At 55.4% G+C, this 19,657-nt stretch overlaps 1 protein-coding gene across 2 annotated transcripts; it reads left to right on the top strand.

Annotated features, from left to right (window-relative positions):
• Positions 1-11,837: 11,837 nt before the first annotated feature.
• BBC3 (BCL2 binding component 3) lies at positions 11,838-19,324 on the top strand. Of its 2 annotated transcripts, none has more exons than XM_080909273.1 (4): positions 11,838-12,057; positions 14,234-14,522; positions 15,754-15,944; positions 18,497-19,324. In XM_080909273.1, exons 2-4 carry the CDS (start codon positions 14,249-14,251, stop codon positions 18,608-18,610), a joined length of 579 nt encoding a protein of 192 aa, XP_080765399.1. In that variant the 5' UTR covers positions 11,838-12,057; positions 14,234-14,248; the 3' UTR covers positions 18,611-19,324. The 2 variants fall into 2 exon arrangements, with proteins under 2 accessions (XP_080765399.1, XP_080765398.1); XM_080909272.1 differs by lacking the exon at positions 11,838-12,057 and adding an exon at positions 12,609-12,733.
• The last annotated feature ends 333 nt before the right edge of the window (positions 19,325-19,657 follow it).

Here is a 19,657-nt window from a genome sequence, read left to right as displayed (position 1 = left end):
AGGTTCAAGTCAAAAGATGGAGGAGAGGTGGGACCCGAGAGACAGTAGTAGGGAGAGACCCCGGCCACAGGGACCAAGCGAGTGGTAAGGATGCTGAGGGTGCGGCGGCGACGGGAGGGACCAGGCCCTGCGGGATGGGGCGCGTCCCGCGCCCGCCCAGCCCCCCAGCCCCGCGGCGGAGCGGGCCAGTTACCAAGTTACCGAATTACCGCAGGATTCCGGAGCTTCTGACTGGCGAGGCCGCAGCCAATCAGAGAAGGGCGCTGCTGTTCTCGGGCAGGAGGCCTGGAGACACAGCACCTTCCCACACCCAGGAAGCCGCCGACGTAGGCTCGGTGGCGCGCGCCGCCGCTGTCCCGCGGACACGCGGAGTTGTTCTCCACGGTAACACTCACGGAGACCGTCACACGCGCGCACACACACACATGCGTGCACCTATATCCTCATTCGCACACATAAACACATTCACACACGTGCACGCACAACACAGGTCTACACATGTACGCGCATATAAACTCACAGGTGCACACACATATACACTGTACACATGCACATACAGAGTGCACACATGCACATAAACACAAGCGTACGCCATAGATGAGTATATACACAAACACAGACACACAGCCCCGGGATGCTCAGAACTACATATCCCTTTTCAGTCAGTAAAGCAATGCACACATACCACTACACTGACACACAATGGCTCTGTCACAAGTCACAGTGACACAGCCACAAGCCCCCACCCGCACTATCACAAGCACACTCGAGAGAGACATAACAATCAACACAATGTCACTAATATGTGCACAGTCCCAGGGACCCACAACCCAACCCGCAGACACGACCGCAGTGACAGTCACAGTGACACATGGCGCTGTGTAGATAATGTGTGTGATGGGGGCAGTGTGCAGCATGTAAGCACACCCATTACTCCGGATGCACCCAGTCCTCCTGGAGCTTGGCATGACAGACAGCACCGGAGAGACACACTGACAACAGTACGGAGCTACAGCGCGTCCACAAGTCTTCCCCCACACACGTGGTTGTGACACAATTCCAGTGTCACACAAACAACCCCGCACTGACACATGCCACTGCTTATATCTGCACACTTTTCACAGGAAAGCATCCCAAGGACTCCTATAATAATAGCCCAAGGACTCAACTATTTGTCACCAACAACCTGACACACACATATCACCATACTTAGCGTGATGACAGGAACCATCACACTGACACACTAACCCTCTGACACGATCACTTTTATAGAACAACTCTCTAACACTGGCCACACGCCTAGAGGAAACTGTCACTCACATAAACACACACATCATTCCTGCCCTGGTCCATGGAAGCTAAGTGCACGTGGGATGTTGGGGGAGGGATGCAGGGAGGACGTGTGTTTGTGTATTTGTGTGCAGTTCCTCCCCCTTCCTGCACTTCCTGGGGGCGGGGCCAAGCGGCGGCTGCGGCTGTTACCGGGTAAACTTCCCCGCCTCCCCCCCGTGCGGCCATTAGTCACCCCCCCCCAGGATGATGTCATCGCCTCATTCTGGAGGCTGAGTAATCCTAGTCTCCGCCCCCTCCCCCCCCAGGTACCAGGGAAGGGGCGGGCCGCACCTGAGCTCCACTGAGGATTGGAGCTGGGGTCTGGAGCTGAAGGCTCGGCGCCTTCGGCGTCCCTGGGGTGGGGACTGAGGAATCTGGGCCTCTCTAAAGTGACTTAAGAGTGCGTACCAGTGTCCCCGGAGACTGGGGGCCTCCAGCCCTGGATCGGTGGTAGCAGATTCCTGGATCTTTTAGGCTTGAGGTCTTTTGGTTAATGCTCACTCGCTCGCTGCTTTGTGTTTGGAGTTGGGATTATTTGTTTATTTATTTATCTATCTATTTATTTGGCAGTGCTGGGGATACAGCCCAGGGCCTCACCCACGCTAGGCAAGGAATCCTTCACTGAGCTATATCCACACTTTATTTTTTATGCTTTTTTTTTTTCTTCTTACTTTTAGACAGTTTCCTCTAAGGACAGAACTGTCACTAAGTCACCCAGGTTGGCCTTGAAGTTACTCTGAAGTTTATACACAGGATAAACTTTCTATCCTCCTGCCTCAGCTTTGGCAGTATCTGGGAATGATTACAGATCTGCATAACCGGGCTCTGCTTGCTTCTTTTGTTGTTGTTGTTGTTTTAAAACAGGATCTCACTCTTCAGCCCAGTCTGACCTGGACCTCTTAGTAATCCTCCTGCCTCATCCTCCTGGGTGTTACAGGCATGGACCACCATATCTATTCAGTTCTAAAGTCTCAAGCGTCCCCATGTGCTCCCCGAGTTCACTTTGGCCAATGTGTAGGGGACACAGCCTGCACGGGGTCCTTGAGTTTTGAGGCCTGGGATAGACGAAGACTAAGGAGTGCACAGTAGATGTGAGGTCAGCTCCCCTGGTTCTGAGAGATAAACAAGATGGACCCCAGGACCAAGTGCTTACAGGAGAGAAAAGGGTTTAGGTCTGTGCCTTAAGAATGATCATGTGATTACACGGATGCACTAGAGACCTGAGGGTCTGCTGACTTATGGATGTGGGGGACATGTCTATCAGGACTGATATGGTGAATTAGGCTGGGATCTCCCCGAGGCATCTGAGGGTCTGTTTTCCAAAACCCTAGTTCCTATGTCCTGTGAAGTGAGATGTGGGTCTTCATTTTCTAAGGACCATTCAGACATGCATGCCTACCTACCCTCTCCCCTGCCACACACACATACACACACACACACACAGAGAGAGAGAGAGCTTTTTTTTATAATTCAAGCTGGCCTCAAAAACGTACTATGTAGCCAAAGATAACCTTGAACTCATGACCCTCCTGCTTCTGCCTCCCTATTTTTGGTATTACAGGGATGGTCACTACACCCAGCTTTATAGGATGCTATGGGCAGAGCTCGGGACGCATGAACACCTGGCTAGCCCTCTTGTGAACTGAGCCTCATCCCTGTCTGGCTTCCTTTTGAAGGGATCATATACTTATTTTGTAGCCCAGGTTATCCTTGAACTTCTAGGCCATGCTAGCCTTGAATCTCTGATCCTCCTGCCTCCACCTTCCCAGTACTGGGACACCAGGTGTGCACCATCATTTCTTGCTCATGCCTTTGGCTCCCCCCCCCCCCCTGAGTTGTTTTATTTTTTGAGAAGGGATCTCAAAATGCAAGTCTGGCTGGACTAAAAATTCACTATGTAGCCAGAGATAACCTTGAACTCATGACCCTCCTGCCTCTACCTCCCTCTCTCTACGCAGACCATGCTGACACTGAACTTACAAGATCCTCTTGTCTCTGCCTCTGCCTCCCAAGGGTTGAAATAAAGTCACGAGGCACCATGCCTGGTGATGTCCTTGTTTGTGTTTTGGGGAGGAGGGCGCTGCTTTTCTGTTTTTGAGAACGTTTTGCTATCTGGCATAGGAAGGCCTCGAACCCGTAGCAATCCTGCCTCAGTCCTAGGATGTCAGGACAGCATCAACATATCTGATGTACCACTGGTTTTGTAAGGCCGGAGCTGAATTTCTCTTCTATAAAGTCTTCCAACTTGTTTTCCACAGCTAGGACTCTGAATTCTGTTAAGGGCCTGGGTACAGTCGCTCCCTGCCTTCGTGGGGTCAGCCTGCAAAGGTCTCTCTATAGAAGGGAGATACTTAGTGACTATTTTCCTAAGACCAACTCCATGGGACCTTCCAGCAGTGGCGTGGGGCACTTTACACACCCCTCACCCCCACCTCCACTCCGTCCCATCCCTTAACCGCACATCCTTGCCCTGCAAATGTGCGGGGCAGCATGAAGAGCCGAGGTCTCACCCCAACCAGCCTCAGAGCTCGCAGCCTGCAGCTCCCCGGGGCCCGACTCCCTCACTCCCCCGCCCTACAACTAGGGCTCCCCCAGATCCGGGAGGACTTTGGCGGCAGCCAATGAGAGCTCTCGCCGTCTCCGGGAGCCGGGCCGGCTCTGCCCGCCTGGCATTGGGCACGCGATGGGCAGCGGCGGGCGGGGCTTTGAGGCTCCTCGCGCCTGGTTGGGCCAGGCTTGTTGCTGGGTAACGGGGCGGCGAGTTTCCCCTGGCAACGGCGGCAAGTACCGCTCACTGGCTGGCCGAGATGGAGGCAGGGCGCGGGCGCAGGCAGGCCCCGCAGACCCCAGCAACAGCGCGGCCCCCGCCCGGCGCGGAGCTGTAACCTTCACACGCGCAGCTCGGACCCTGCGGACGCCCGGACGCCCCGCCGCCCAATGCATCCCGGCCCCGCGTGGGGACCCAGGATGTCGCTCCCTAACCGGACCAGGGCCCTGCGGTGGAAAGTTAAGTCCTTCCCAACTCCTGAGCTGCAGTTTTCTGCTTTTTAAATTTTTCATTTTTACATTTTAGACAGGGTCTCATTCTGCAATCCATGCTGGCCGCCAACTCACAATACTCCACCCTCAGCGCCTGAAGCGCTAGGATGACGCGTGTGCATTTCTTCCACGCTGAGCTGACAACTGCTTACTTTATGGTTATTTTAATTGTTTTTGTAAGACACAGGCTCACTGCTTAGCCCTAACAGGCCTGAACCCTTCTATGTAGACCAGGCTGCCCTGAAACTCACAGAGATGGGCCCACCTCTGCCTCCTGGGTCCTGGGTTTAAAGACCTTCTCACCATCATGTCCGTCCGTCTTACTCAACTTTACTCTTAAAACATGGTCTCATATAACACAAGACTGGCCTCTAACTTGCAGCAATTCTCCTGCCTCAGCCTCTCCAGTGCTGGGATACGGGGGCGAAACACCAAGTCTGGCTGACATGTTTGTCTATTTTATTTAAAATAGTTTAAATATTGACAGGGTCTCATATAGCCTAGAGTGGTGTAGAAGTTACTACAAGCACAAGATGACCTTGAACTTCTGACCCTCTTCATTCTGACATGCATAACTATGCCTACTCTAACGCGGTGCTTGAGACTGGACCTGGCGCTTCATGAATCCTTAGCAGACAGTACAGCAGCCACATCTTCAGCCCTGACACCTAAATTTCCGGAGCCAGCTTCCCACAGGAAATGTGTGACTGGAACGGTCCTCAACCGGTCGCAGCAAGCATTGCAAATCAAGGTCCACAGATGTTTGCTTTGGGGGCACATGAGGAGAAAAAGACAGAAAGAAGCAGAGATACTCCACCAGATTATTTGGGAAGCTAGCTTCAGAGTCTGGGAGCTTACCCACCACACTGTGCACAAGAAGAAGCCTAGCTCAGGGGACAGCACTTGGGAGCCTGGGGTAGAGAGGGTACCTCAAGTCCTGGGCTAGCCTGGGCTGCTTACAAATAACATAAAGTTTGAGAAGCTGGGCATCGTGTGTGTGTGTGTGTGTGTGTGTGTGTGTGTACCTGGATTCAATTCTCAGCACCCACAGGGCAGCTCACAACCGTCTGTAACTGCAGTTCTGGGAATCCAACACCTTCACACAGACGTACATTCAGGCAAAACACCAACGCACATTAAAAAAACAAAACAAAACTGGGCATGGTGGCTCGATTTTGTCATGCCAGTACATAAAGGCTGAGCCAGGATGATTAGGGCAGGTTCGAGGCCAGCCTGAGTCACAGAAGGAGACCCAGTCTCAGAAAATGAAAGATATACCTGAGTGACACAACGGTTGACTGAGTTCAGTCTCCAGCAGAGCAAAACGGGAGCACGTGGGGATCAGGTCAGCTTCGAATTTGGCCTGTCCTGTCTTAGCCCCTCAGTGTTGGAATTACAGATTTGCACCAGGGACTGCACTAGTTTTACATCTCAACTCACTGGGGGGATTCTAGGCAGGGGCTCTCCCACTGAGCCATGCCCCCAGCCCCTCACTGGGGGATTCTAGGCAGGGGCTCTACCACTGAGCCACGCCCCCAGCCCCTCACTGGAGGATTCTAGGCAGGGGCTCTACCACTGAGCCACGCCCCCAGCCCCTCACTGGGGGATTCTAGGCAGGGGCTCTACCACTGAGCCACGCCCCCAGCCCCTCACTGGGGGATTCTAGGCAGGGGCTCTACCACTGAGCCACGCCCCCAGCCCCTCACTGGGGGATTCTAGGCAGGGGCTCTACCACTGAGCCACGCCCCCAGCCCCTCACTGGGGGATTCTAGGCAGGGGCTCTACCACTGAACCATGCCCCCAGCCCCTCACTGGGGGATTCTAGGCAGGGGCTCTACCACTGAACCATGCCCCCAGCCCCTCACTGGGGGATTCTAGGCAGGGGCTCTACCACTGAACTGCATCCCACCTCCAGGGAATGTTCTGCCTTGTTCGGAGAGGTGCTGTGGCATCCTGTGGGCTGAGGAGGTCAGATGTTACTAAGCATGCTACAGTGCCCCACAAAGGTTTATTCAATCCTACATGTCTATAGAGCAGCAGAGGAGAAGCCCAGGTCTCTCACAGGGTTTCTCTGTGTAGCCCTGGCTGTCCTAGAACTCACTCTATAGACCAGGCTGGCTTTGAACTCATTGAGATCCACCTGCCTCCTCCTCCTGAGTGCTGAGATTAAAGGAGTGGCCACCACACCCGTCTGACGCTGTTTTAAGCCTAGAGTCCTGGTAGGATGCTGGAAGACAATGTGAAGATGAAAGTGGAAATGCAGCCAAATTCAGCCTGTGTCACCCTAGAGCAATGGTTCTCAGCCTGCCTAATGCTGCAGCCCAACAATACCTCAGACTGTGGTGACGCCAGCCGTAAAATTGTCCTCGCTGATGCTTCGTGGCTGTAGTTTTGCTACTGTTATGAACGAAATGTAAATATTTGATAGGGCTCACCACCCACCAACCTAGAACCACTGCCCTAGAGTGAAGGGAAACGCGGCTGTGTGGAGCTGGGGAGATGGTTCGGTGGGTGAAGTGCTTGCAGCTTAAGTGCGGGGACCTGAGTTCAGTTCAGCACCTTCGTACAGAGCTAGATTGCTGTAGTGTAGGTCTGTAACCCAGCACAGGGAGGCAGACAGGACGACCAGGGTTCACTAGCTAACCAGTGTAGCCAGTCAGCAAAAGGCCTGAGAAAATAAGGTGAGGGGCTGAAGAGATGACCCGGTGGCTAAGAGCACTGGCTGCTCTTCAGAGGACCCAGGTTCAGTTCCCAGCACCCACATCTCAACTCTCAAGGTCTGTAAGAGCAGCCCTAGGGCATCTGACACTGTCATACAGATACACATGCAGAGAAGACAGGAATGCACATGAAACTTAGATATGTTATTAAAAAGTAAGCTGAATAGCCAGATAGAGGTGACGCAAGCCTTTTACTCCCAGCACTCGGGAGGCAGAGGCAGGAGGATCTCTTGTGAGTTTGAGGCCAGCCTGGGCTACAAAGTGAGTTTCAGGACAGCCAGGGCTACACAGAGAAACCGTGTCTCAATAACCAACCAAACAAACGAACAAAAAGGCAGTCTTTGAGCCTTTGACCTACTGACACACTTTTAGCCACAGTCCCCAGCAGTTCCTAACCCTTACTTATTTGAAATGCTGAGGTTTCTCTTGCACATTCTACCGCTAAGCCACGCCTTCATCTCCACAACCCCACTCCACAGACACACGCTGGTGGCTTAGGACTCTACCGTTCTTAAAAAAAAAAAAAAAAAAAAAGATAGATAAGGGCTGGAGAGATGGCTCAGTGGTTAGAGCACAGGCTACTCTTCCAGAGGTCCTGAGTTCAAATCCCAGCAACCACATGGTGGCTCACATCTGTAATGAGATTTGGTTCCCTCTTCTTGTGTGTCTGGAGACATCTACAGTGTACTCATATATAATAAATCTTTTTTTTAAAAAGAGTTACATTATTTAAAAGAAAAGAAAACTCACAGGAGTTGGCTCTCACTTTTAACTATGTGGATCTCAGAAATCACCAAATTGCTGGCATCGGCTGGAGGTCTCTTTACCTGATCTTTTCCTTTTTACTTTTTTTTTCTTCACTTCCTTCTTTATTTTATTTTGACACAGGGTCTCTCTATGTAAACCTTGGCCTTCTTAAAACTCACTTTGTCGACCAGGCTGGCCTCGAACTCACAGAGATTCCCCTGCGTCTTCCTGAGTGCTGGGACCAAAGGTGTAAGCCACCACTGCCCAGCTCTGCCTACCCGTCTTGGTGGCCTCAGCTCAGTCCTCATTCCACTTCTTGTTACGGGACATCAGCAAGCAGCTGATTTCTTCATCCTCCTGCCTCCACCTCCAGCGTAGCTGGTGTGACAAGCCTGAAACACCAAGGTGGCCTTTATCACAAGACAGTGTCTGATGATGGCTCTTGACCTTAACTATTGGGTGTGGAGTGACAGGATGATCGACCTCAGAGATGCTTCTGAGGGGGGCTGAGACCTGGGTGTATCCAGTCAGATTTCCCACCCATTCCATACTTCATTCCGTCTTGGAGGAACATTCCTGCCAGTCTGGTCTGCTGTTAGTGGCTGGAGGTCACTGGATGGGGAGAGAGGGGCCCAAAAGAAAGGACACACACAGGCAGGAGCCTGTCCCCTCCCAGCTACTTCCCTGTGAGGCCCTGAGCAAACACACTGTTCCTAATTAGTCCTACTAATGACAACAGCAAATACTGATTAGGCCTTCGTGTCAGGCGCTGCGTTTAATGACTTCAAGAAGCATCTCATTTAATAAGTCAAAAGCAGGGCTATGCTGGTGCCTCTGAGCCTGACCAACAGTCAGAAATAAACCTTTACAGCCAGCTGGGCTGTGGTAGCACATGCCTTTAATCCCAGCACTCAGGAAGTAGAGGCAGGCTGATCTGAGTTCGAGACCAACCTCGAACAAGTTCCAGGACAACCAAGGCTACACAGAGAAACCCAGTATCAGGGGCAACAAGAAAAAAAAAAAAAAAAACCCTACTTTTGTATCTGCTGTGCACTCGCTGTGGTTTGCTGGTTTGAGGTAGGATCTCATACATCCCCGGTGTGACTCAAATTCCCAGTGTAGCTGCCCACCGCTCCATCACGTTTGCTGAGGACCAAAACCATGGTTTTATGCGTGCTAAGCAAGCAGTCTACCGCTGTATTCTTAGCATATACATGTGGGAGGTTATTTTAATTAATTAATGTATTTTGTACATCTGTGGTGCTGGGGCTGGACCCCAGGGCCTCATGTCTGCTAGGCAAGTATTCTCTTTGCTTTTGAACCGAGGTCTCCCCACGCAGGCCTTGTTTTTCCTACCCTCCTGTCTCTGCAGACCCAGGACAGTCTTGGCCCACCGAACCCAGTAAAAGATATACTCAGACTCATCAAACCTGTTGTTCCCCAAAGGAAAGGGGGTGTTGTATTGCCTATCAATGTCTGCCCACGAGTGCCAAGTAAGCTGGTGAGGAGAGACCCAAAGGACCACAAAACCATGGGAGAAAGGCCAAAGAAGAAAGGGATGGGGAGGTGTGTGTGTGTGTGTGTCTAAAATCTACAGTCTCAGGTGTTCAAAAAAAGGAAGATCTCTCCTGAGGTCCTGCCCCCTGATTTGCTAGGAGATCCAAGATCCTGGTCCTGGGACAGGTCTTTTTGTTGGTGGTTGTGGTTTTGTTCGTTTTCTGTAGATTATTCTGAGACAGGATTTTTTTTTTCTATGCAGTCTGGCCTAGAAGCTGCTATAGAGTTAAGTCTTGCTTCAAATTCACGGATCCTCCTGACGCTGCCACAAGTGCTGAGACTAAGGGCATGCGCCGTCATACCTAACTGCTTTTTTATTTATTAATTTTTGTGCAGTATGTTTTGACCTGCCTGTCCCCCCAGTTCCTCCCAGATCGTGCCCACCTCCCCACACACCCAACTTAGCGGTCCTTCTCTCTCTGTCTCAGCAAAACAAACCCCACCAAACCAAAAATCAAACCAAAACCAAAAAGATCGAACCAAAACTAAACTCAGGCAAAAAGCACACAAAAAACAAACCATGCAGTCTGTTTTCAGTTGGCCAACTACGTGTGTGTGTGTGTGTTGGGGGGGTGGGTGCTGAGACCTGTCCTGGAGAATCCCAGTGACACTCCATCGAAGAGAAGTTCCTCCCCCAGAAGGAATCAATTACAAATTGCTTCTGGGCTAGAAATGGGACCTTGTGTCCTACCCGACTCAGTGCTGGAATTGTGTCTATTGTGAACCTGTGTGCGTGAGGTGTGTGCACACAGGCAGTGTCCAGAAGACACTTTTCCTTGGAGTCATCTGTCACCTCTGGTGATCTTTCCACCTCCTCTTCTGCACGGATCCCTGAACCCTGGGGAGAGGCATTTAATGAGGACAGCTGAGTGCTCCAAGGTCCCTCACTGTCTGCATATTGTCTAATTGTGGGTTCTTTTATTTTTAATTGTGTGTTTGTGTGTGTGTGCGAGTGTGTCAGAAAGTCTGTGGACACAGATGCAGGTGTCTAAGGTGACCAGTGGCAACAGATTCCCTGGAGTTAGGGTTACATTGTGAGCCTCCTGTGGTTAGTACTGGGGACAGAACCCAGGTCCTTGGGAAGAACTGTAAGCATTCTCCACAACTTGGTCTTTTTTTTTTTTTTTTTTTTTTTTGAAAAAGATCACTTGCTGTGCACAAAAGTGGGCCTGGAACTCACTACATAATGTATCTCAGACAGACTTCTCCAAGTGCTGGGAAGACAGGTGTAAGTGGCCGTGATTTTTCCTTTTCGAGTGTCATTTATCACATGGCTGTGTGACATCCTTAAGCCTGTCCAGTGCTGGGCACCCACAGGTACTTAGTCAGGTGACTGAGTTTGGGTGAGACGCAGAGAGTCCATCAGGTGCTTTGAGAGACTGGTGTCCAAGGCTTGGGAGGAGGAAGGGTCACTGTTTCAGAAGGGAAGGGAAATGACTTTTAGAAAAGGAAAAGGGAACAGAAACAGCAGACAGGGTGAGATAGGGTGCAGGGGGCTGCCCGGGCTTGTCAGTGCCAGGAGCTCAGGGCTGCCTCCTCCCCTCGTGGCCAGTGCCAGATTGGTACTTCGCGGGGCCAGGTGTTTATGTTCACGGGTGTATCCCACCATCGAGCCATTTAGCGGGAACCTGTCCCAGGAGTAACTTTGTGCAGGTCAGGGGTCAGTTTCTTCTGTATGTGATTGGTGTGTTTGGTAGGATCAGGCAGAGATCTCGGTGGGTGTGCTTTGGCAGCTCTTGCGGGTGACAGCCTGGGAGTGCTCTTTGGATTGTAGTGTGTGTCCTTCTGAACCTGTCAGGAAGTTGCTCAGAGAAGGGGTCACTCAGCTTGAGTGTAGTGCGAATGCCCTCGGCATCTGGGGACATGGGGTTTGTGAGTCTGAGTCTGCATGAATACGGTTTGTGCAACTATGTGTGGGGTTGTCATTGTCTGTGTGTGTCTCTGTGAATCAGTAAGGAAGAGAATCTGCACGTCTGGGGCTGTGTGAGCTTGTGTGCCAAGGCCCTTGTCCCGGATCCGTGCCTTTGGTCTGACTTCCTGTCCCTGTGGCTCTGTCAGCAGTGATTGGGGCACCCTGGTGTGCCAGTCCTTCAGTCTGAGCGTACTCCTCGGGTGTGGGTGTGGGTCCCAGTCAGTGTGTCAGTGTGTCAAGCGTGTGTCCGGACACCCTAAGTCTGGGCTGTCCTCACGGTGTTCCTCCTGCCCGGACCAGGCCTCGCTCCGCCCCTCTGGCTGCTTGGGAAACCCCCCGCGCGGAGATAGGGGGCGCGGCGCCCGCCTGCAAGCCCCAACTTGTCCCGGGCCGCGGGCGGGGCCCTGGCGTCACGCGGGGGCGGGGCGTGGGAGCCAGCGAGAGGCGGGGCGGGGCGGGGCGGCCGCCGAGCGAGCGGGGCCCGGGGATCTGCCGGGAGGCCTGAGATCCGACGCTGAGCCACACGCGAGCGGGGCGCCCAGGAGGCGGCGGCGACACCAGCGAGCAGGCAGCAGCGGTGATCTGGACGCAGACACGAACGCGCCAGAAACAGCAGCAGCAGCCACTGCAGTTAGAGCAGCAGCAGCAGCAAAGAGCCTCAGTAGCAAGCCACTCGGCGGGCGAGCCCTCCAAAAGGCAGGCGCCCGCCACCCCATCGCCTCTTTCCTCCGGCGTGTTCATGCCCCCGGGGTGAGTGTGCACCACGATCCCCAACGCTGCTTACGAGCGGCCAGGCCAGGAGGGCTCCCTGGAGGAGGTGACGGGGTGCACGGGCAGAGAGGGCGGTCGCCTTGCATTCCCGCAGCCTGTGCCCCAGCTTTCATCACTGGGACTAAGGCTGGGCCGGGCGGGCGGGAAGGAAGCACCTGGGACTCGGGGCGCCCCGTCTGGGCGCACAGGTGCCACAGCGGTCTGGCGGGTTTGTTTACAAACAATGGGGTTCGGGCTCGCCCGCGCCCCCTGGTGGCCAGTGAGACCGGGGAGCAAGCGTGGCCCTGGGCTCGCTCGGGTCCCCCGAGTCCCACTGCGGGAGGGTCAGGGTGGGGGGTGGCACCGACGATCGGCCACACCCAGAGCGCGCGCCCGCCGGGGGCGGCGACAGGGGGCGGCGGAGGCTGTGGCTCCCGCGGGCGGGGGCTGCGCCCCAGCAACAGCCGGTTATTGGCCCCGCGCGCGCTGAGCGGGCGGGGCGGGCGCACGTGGCGGCGTGGGGGGGGGGCTGTGACAGCGGAGGGGCGGCGGGGACCGCGCGTGCGGGGCTGTGGATCTGCAGGTGTCTCGCCTGGGTGTGTGTGCTCCTGTCTGGCTCCCGAGTTTGTATCCCCACACCGAGATGTTGGCGTTTGTCACCAGGAGGGGTGTCTGCGTGAGTCCTTGCCCGCGTGTCTGTGGGGTGGGGTGCACCTGTCCGTTTACGGGTGTGGGTGGCCATTCCCCAAACCAGAGTTGTCTACGTGTGCTCTTAAGGGGTGAATAGGGGGACCTGTCGCTTGCCTGGTAGTGCTGGTGGTGGTGGTGGTGCGGACGAAGGGGGGCACTTGAGCTGTGTTTGTGTGTCGCTTGAGTGAGCTGTGTTGCTGTGCAGGGGTCTCGCCCGTGTGTGCGCTGCGTGTGTGTATGTGTGAGTGTGCGCGCGCGCGCGCGCTGTCTCTGGGTGTCTCCAAGACAAGCATCTGCTGCACCCAGTTTTTGGGATGGGATGCCACCCAGTGCCTGATCGCTCCCTGGGTGACTTCTGAGTAGGCACAAGGCACAGAGCGTGAAGGGTTCTGGGAGGGGGGGTCTGGAGGGTTCAGTGCCAGCCTTTCTGTCTCTGCATGCAGTGTGTGTGTGTGTGTGTGTGTGTGTGTGTGTTTTGGGTCTGAGGGGTTTGTCACGGTGATCTGTAGCTATGTGTCATGTGGCTCTCCTCTCTCTCTCTCTCTCTCTCTCTCTCTCTCTGTAGTGTTTATACCAGTCACGTGAGGCCAGTGTTTTCTGTCTCTGCATTAGGTGTGTGTGCTGCTGGGCTGTGTGTGCATGTGTGTGTGTGTGTTTTCTGGGGCTGACAGTTGGCTGTGGTGTATTGGGGCTGAGAGGGGAGGCTGGACGGATGGCTTCTACCAGCTGCGGCTAGTACCTCCCCATGTGGCCCGCACGCGAGGGGGGATGATCTATCTGGTTATGATGACATGTGCCTATGGGCGGCTGTTGAGTCTCAGGAGCTCCAAGTTGGGGGGGTGCACATTCAGGTGTGTTTTGAGATGATGAGGGTGCGTGTGCTAAGGTAGGGTAGGAGTGTCTTGTGCCTTCGGGTCGTCCGTGTGCATGCGGGAGAAACACGTTGAAGTCTTGAGTCTGTTGTGTGTGTGACGGCTGCATTGTGGGTGGGTGAGCGCGGGCATGCCAGCAGCAGGTCAGCGTGAGACTGCTGGAAATGTGTGGGGAGGGCCCTGGATAGCTGTGTGTGCACGTCTGAGTGTGTCCCCATGTGTTTCTGAGTGAGCCACCTCACTGGGGGAGTGGGGGTTGGGAGGGGCGGTGAAGTTGGACACTTCCTTGAGTTCTCTGGTGTCTCCCCATCACACACACATGGGTTCCGAGACAGCTCGGTGTATCCCGGGAGCCCCAGCACCCCTGCTGCGCTCTTCTCTGTTGAGAAAGTTCTCCCCGGCCCAAGCCCTGAGAGTCCTAGGCAGTTTTCCTCGTGGGCTTTGCTACAAGCCCCAGACGCAGTCTGTGCGCCCATCACCAAGTGTCCCGGCTAGGCTGTCCCTGGGGTCATCCCCTCCTGGGTGTGAGTGACTTCCAGGAGGGGTGTCTGAGAGGTGGAGTCCTGCAGCCCCCCCCTGCAGTCGCTCCACTGACCTCCTGCCGTGTCCCGCAGGCTCCAGGGAGCGCCATGGCCCGCGCACGCCAGGAGGGCAGCTCTCCGGAGCCCGTAGAGGGCCTAGCCCGCGACAGCCCGCGTCCCTTCCCGCTTGGCCGCCTGATGCCCTCCGCTGTATCCTGCGGCCTCTGCGAGCCCGGCCTGCCCGCCGCCCCTGCTGCCCCTGCCCTGCTGCCGGCCGCCTACCTCTGCGCCCCCACCGCCCCGCCTGCCGTCACCGCCGCCCTGGGGGCCCCCCGCTGGCCTGGGGGTCACCGCAGCCGGCCCCGAGGCCCGCGCCCGGACGGTGAGTGCCCGCCCCCGTGCCCGGAGAAGCTGAAGCGGGAGTGGAGCTGAGTGGGGCCACCGGAGGGTGTGGCCAGTGTGGTCTTTGTGTAGCAAGAACCAGGAAGACAGAGTGGGAGACATGGATAAAGGGGCCAGGTCGAATGGGAAGTCCCTCTTGGAATCTGACTGCAGTCCCCCGAGTTGCAGCCCACGTCCCTTCCCGGGCCTCGGGCAACAGCTGTTTCTGAGCTCCCCTCCCCCAGCTTGGGTCCCTGGGCGCCCCCACCCCCCCTGAGGATTGCAGTGGGAAGGAGTGTGGCCAGTGGGAGGACTGTCACCTCAGGACTTTGGGGAGGGGTCGGAGACCTGACCCTTTTATTTGAATCTCTTTGGCAGTGGCAGGGTTAGTCCGCAGTCCCCGGGAAGGAAGGAGGGGGGAGGGGCCATTGTGTTGGGAAAGTCCCCCTCGGGGAGAGGGTGAGGCTCAGGGAGGGAAGGGTTAAAGGTCCCTCGCCTGATGGGATGTTAACCCTGTGGTGCCCGGCTGGGGTAATGACCATCTGGGTTTCCCTTTCCATCTGCCCCCCACCTCCCCTTACAGTCTCCCGAGCCCAGAGGTTAGAGAGAGAAAAACTTTCCAACTTTCCCTGCGTTTCAGGACTAGATTCAGGGATGGAAACTGAGGCCCAGGACCTGGTGTGATGTGAGGGAGGGACAAGGATGAGCGCCAGAGGGGTGGGGCAGGGTCTCACCCAGTACCCCTGCCACCCCCACCCAAACCCTATTCCTCCTGGGTTAGCCCCAGTCTGGCCTTCTGGTCATCAGGCCAATGCCACATCCGGGGGTGTGGCCTCACTGTGGTTGGGCACGAGTGAGCCGGAGAGTGGTGACTGGGTGGGGTCAGTGGCGGTATCCCCGTATGACCTTGGTCACTACTCTGGGTGCGGCCTCAGTTTCCCTGTCTGTCAAATGGAGCAGGCTAGATTTGACCCGGTATTAGAATAGGGATACTTAGGTCGGATAAGTTGAGGGACTTTCCACACTGACATGAGCTTTAGTGGGTAACTGGCCATCCAGGTGACCCAGAGCCACTTCCTCAAGTCCCCATTCCAGGACCCTGCGGGGAAGAGTGGGGAAAAACAAATTTTTATGGCTGAGGGGAGAAGCGGAGGAAAAGGCACCTAGTGGCTCCCGGACGCCTCCGGACAAACTGGGTGGATGGTGACCACGCCCCTTTCCCCCTCTCCCAGGTCCTCAGCCCTCGCTGTCGCCAGCCCAGCAGCACCTAGAGTCGCCCGTGCCCAGCGCCCCGGAGGCCCTGGCGGGAGGCCCCACCCAAGCCGCCCCAGGAGTGCGCGTGGAGGAGGAGGAGTGGGCCCGGGAGATCGGGGCCCAGCTGCGGCGGATGGCGGACGACCTCAACGCGCAGTACGAGCGGCGGGTGAGTGTGGGGCGGCGGGCAGGTGGGGAGGGGGCCGCACGCCCCCGCCAGATGTGCTGCAGCTGCTGGCCCAGCGCGCGCGAGGTCGCGCCGGGGACAAGCAGATGGGGGCGTTGGGGGAGGAATCGGCTGGATGCGGGGATCCGGTGTGGGCCGGATCAGGACCGGAGCCCCAGGCAGGGTCGGGGAACGGTGCTCGGAGCCCGCGGCCGCGGGGACTGAGGGCGGCGCTCGGCGCGGCGGCTCCTATATCCCGGGCTATTTATAGCGGGTGAGTCAGCAGCGCGCCGCGCCCGCCCCGCCCGCCCCCGCCGAGCTGCGCCCCGCAGCGCCTCCCGCCGGTTGCTTTGAGCCGGCATCGCCCTGGGCCAGGCCCGCCGTTCGCTCCCCCTAGGTCGGAGCCCCTCACCGAACCCCCAGATCCCAGTGCCCGCCCCTAGCGCTGTACACTCTGCACATGGCCCTTGCATTGTTTGCTGATTGCAACAGAGGGGGGAGGGGGAAGCGCACCCCACTGACGTTGGATGGGTACAGATCCCTCGTTCTGCTCCCAGGCCCTGTCCCTTACCTTTTGTAAAGGGGACGTCCTCCCAGCCAAGACTCACACCCAGCAGGTGTTTTGTTGCTTTTTCGGTTTTTTTTTTTTTTTTTTTTTTTTTTTTTTTTGCACCCGCTTAGATGCACAGCCAGGGGCGTTGTTTTTAGCTCCCATCCTCGCTGTGGCGCGCCTTCCCCTAACTATGGCTTTCCGAAGTCCTCCATTCTCTTCATTGGTTAACACTGAGCACATCCTAGAGACATAGCAGAGTAGCAGTAGCGTGGCCTGGTGGCCGCTTCCTGTATTCCCATCTACTTAGGGAGGGGAAAAGAAAGTTCAAAGTCAGCCTGGGCAAGCTAGTGATACCCTGCTTCAGAAATAAAGAGCCTTTGAGGTGGCTCAGAGGATAAAGGTGCTCACCATCAAAACTGATTAACTGAGTTCGATCCCCAGGACCCACGTAGTAAATGACAGTCTAGTTTCTCTCATGCGCATGTGCGTACACACACACACACACACACACACACACACACACACACACACACACGTTAAAGGGGGCTTAGTGGTTAAGAGAACCCGGGCCAGATTCTCAGCCGGCAAGCAACTGCCTGTAACTCCATTTCCAGGGATCCAGCTCCCCTTGGGATCTGCCAACACAGACACATTAGATAGTGTTTTCGTTTTATTTTGGTTTTGTTTTTTTTTAAAGTTGAGGGAAGGCTGATGTAGCTCAGTTGGGATCGATTGTCTAGGAGACACTGAGCCTTAAGGTCTGGGTCATCCTCGGTTACATTTTTCAGTTCCGGGACAGCCTGAGCTACATGGGATCATGTCTCAAAAACAAAAAGATTTTCTTTTCTTTTTCCCTTTTGGTCTTGCAAGAGGTTCCTCTGTGTGCTGTCCTGGAACTCACTCTGTAAAACAGACAGACTTGCCAGGAACTCAGAGTTGCAAAAGGTGTGGCTTTGCAGGAGACACCATCTAGCTTTTTTAAATTTTTTCCTCTTTTCTAAGAGACGCCATTGCCTGGCTTGGCCCTGGTGCTGTTGTATTCAGAGTGAACACCCAGGGTTCCGTGTTCCCCCAAATATGCTAAGTATAAAGATTGTGAGATCACAAGGTGGCACCCACCAGCTTGCCCAGCTGCAAGGAGGCGGAGGAGGGCTCAGGAAGCCTGGGCTAGTTCTGGGCATGTACTCCACTGGGGTCATTAGCCTGACATCTTTCCAGTGGAGTGGATTGTAGGCTTGTTTGAAACTAGGAGGGTGAGCCAGGTTGGATCTGCTTGGCCTTGTAACCGGTGGAGGGACCGAATAAAAGCCCCTTCTTTGTTTCTTGTTTCTTCCTTCCTTTCTCTCTCTCCATTCTTTCTCTCTCTCTCTCTTTCTCTTTCTTTCTCTCTCTCTCTCTCTTTCTTTCTCTCTTTCTCTCTTTCTCTCTCTTTCTTTCTCTCTCTCTCTCTCTCTGTCTTTTAAGCTGGCTCTTAATGAGCTGTTCACACTGGCTTTGAACTCACTCTCCAGCTCAGGCAGGTTTTGAACTTTCTGTCCTCCTGCCTCAGCCTCATGAACTACTGGGATTCTAGGCCTGGGCCATTACAGAGGGAATCTAGACACTAAATTTTTCTGCCACCAGGGAGAGAACAGGGGTTCCCCGAAGCCAGCATTGACAAGAGGCACTCTCAGCCTTGCTTGGATGGCTCGTCTGCTCTCTCCTTCTTCACTCTCTCCCACATCCCAACAGCCTTTTGTTTGGTTGGTTTGGTTTTTCCAGATAGGAAGGAGCCTGTGTTCTAGCACAAATGTAGTGAATCGTGCTAAGGTTGGGAGTGCAAGCCACCACACCTGTCTCTCACCTTGAATGGGCTGCATTTTAGCCCACCCCTTAGAGCCCTGTCCCTTTGCACCTATGCTGGGAGGGTTGTGCCCTGGTGAGGGGCAGAAGGACAGCTGGGAAGAAGGTTGTGCTCACTGTCTACGGGTCCAAGCTGATGCCCACTTCTTTCTCTCCCCAGAGACAAGAGCAGCAGCAACACCGACCCTCGCCTTGGAGGGTCATGTACAATCTCTTCATGGGACTCCTCCCCTTACCCAGGGATCCTGGAGCCCCAGAAATGGAGCCCAACTAGGTGCCTACACCCGCCCGGGGGACGTCGGAGACTTGGGGGGCAGGACCCCCTCCGCCTTCTGACACCCTGGCCAGCGCGGGGGACTTTTTCTGCACCATGTAGCATGCTGGACTGCCAGCCTTGCTTGTCCCAGGGGCAGGCAAGGGAAGCTACTCGAGCCCGGGCAGCCTGGGTGCACTGATGGAGATACGGACTTGGGGGACCCTGGCCTCCCGAAAGCCAGGGAAGGGAGGGCTGAAGGACTCATGGTGACCGAGGGGGTGGGGACCGAGCCGCCCGCCTCTGCCGCCCACCACCATCTCAGGAAAGGCTGCTGGTGCTGGCTGCCCGTTCCAGCTGCAGGGGGGATGCTGGGGGTGTCCCCAGTGCGCCTTCACTTTGGGCCTGACTTCAGGCCCCTGGTGCTTCCCCCCCTCCTCCTGAGGAGGGGGCCTGTGAAGAGCATATGAGCCAAACCTGACCACTAGCCTCCTGGAGCCAGAGAATGGGGGGCATGCGAAGGCCTTTTCAACCCAGTGCCCAGCCATCTTCCCTGAGCCGCCGGCGGGCGGTGACCGATGCCTGCCTCACCTTCATCTGGGGGTGTCCAGGAGGGGTCCAGACTGTGAATCCTGTGCTCTGCCCGGGACCACCCCCCCAGTTCCCATCCATCCCATTGCATAGGTTTAGAGAGAGCACGTGTGACCACTGGCGTTCATTTGGGGGGTGGGAGATATTGGCGGAAGCCACCCCAGCCTTAGTCCCCCGGGCCAAGTGCTGGGGAGGAAGATGGGGAGTCAGGGAGGGGGGAAGTCTCAGAAGAGGGAGGAGTCTGGGAGCGGGGAGGGACGGCCCAGCCTGTAAAATACTGTACATGCACTGCTGTAGATATACTGGAATGAATTTTCTGTACATGTTTGGTTAATTTTTTTTGTACATGATTTTTGTATGTTTCCTTTTCAATAAAATCAGATTGAACAGTGGATACTCCTGTTAGCCTTACCAGTAGCAGGGCATCTGGCATTACCCGTGAGGACATGAAAGCAACTGGGGCTCTTAGACTCCTAA

Source organism: Micromys minutus (assembly GCF_963924665.1).
Source record: "Micromys minutus genome assembly, chromosome: 32".
NCBI classification, from domain to species: Eukaryota; Metazoa; Chordata; class Mammalia; order Rodentia; family Muridae; genus Micromys; species Micromys minutus.
This window is presented reverse-complemented; position numbering and strand designations above follow the sequence as displayed.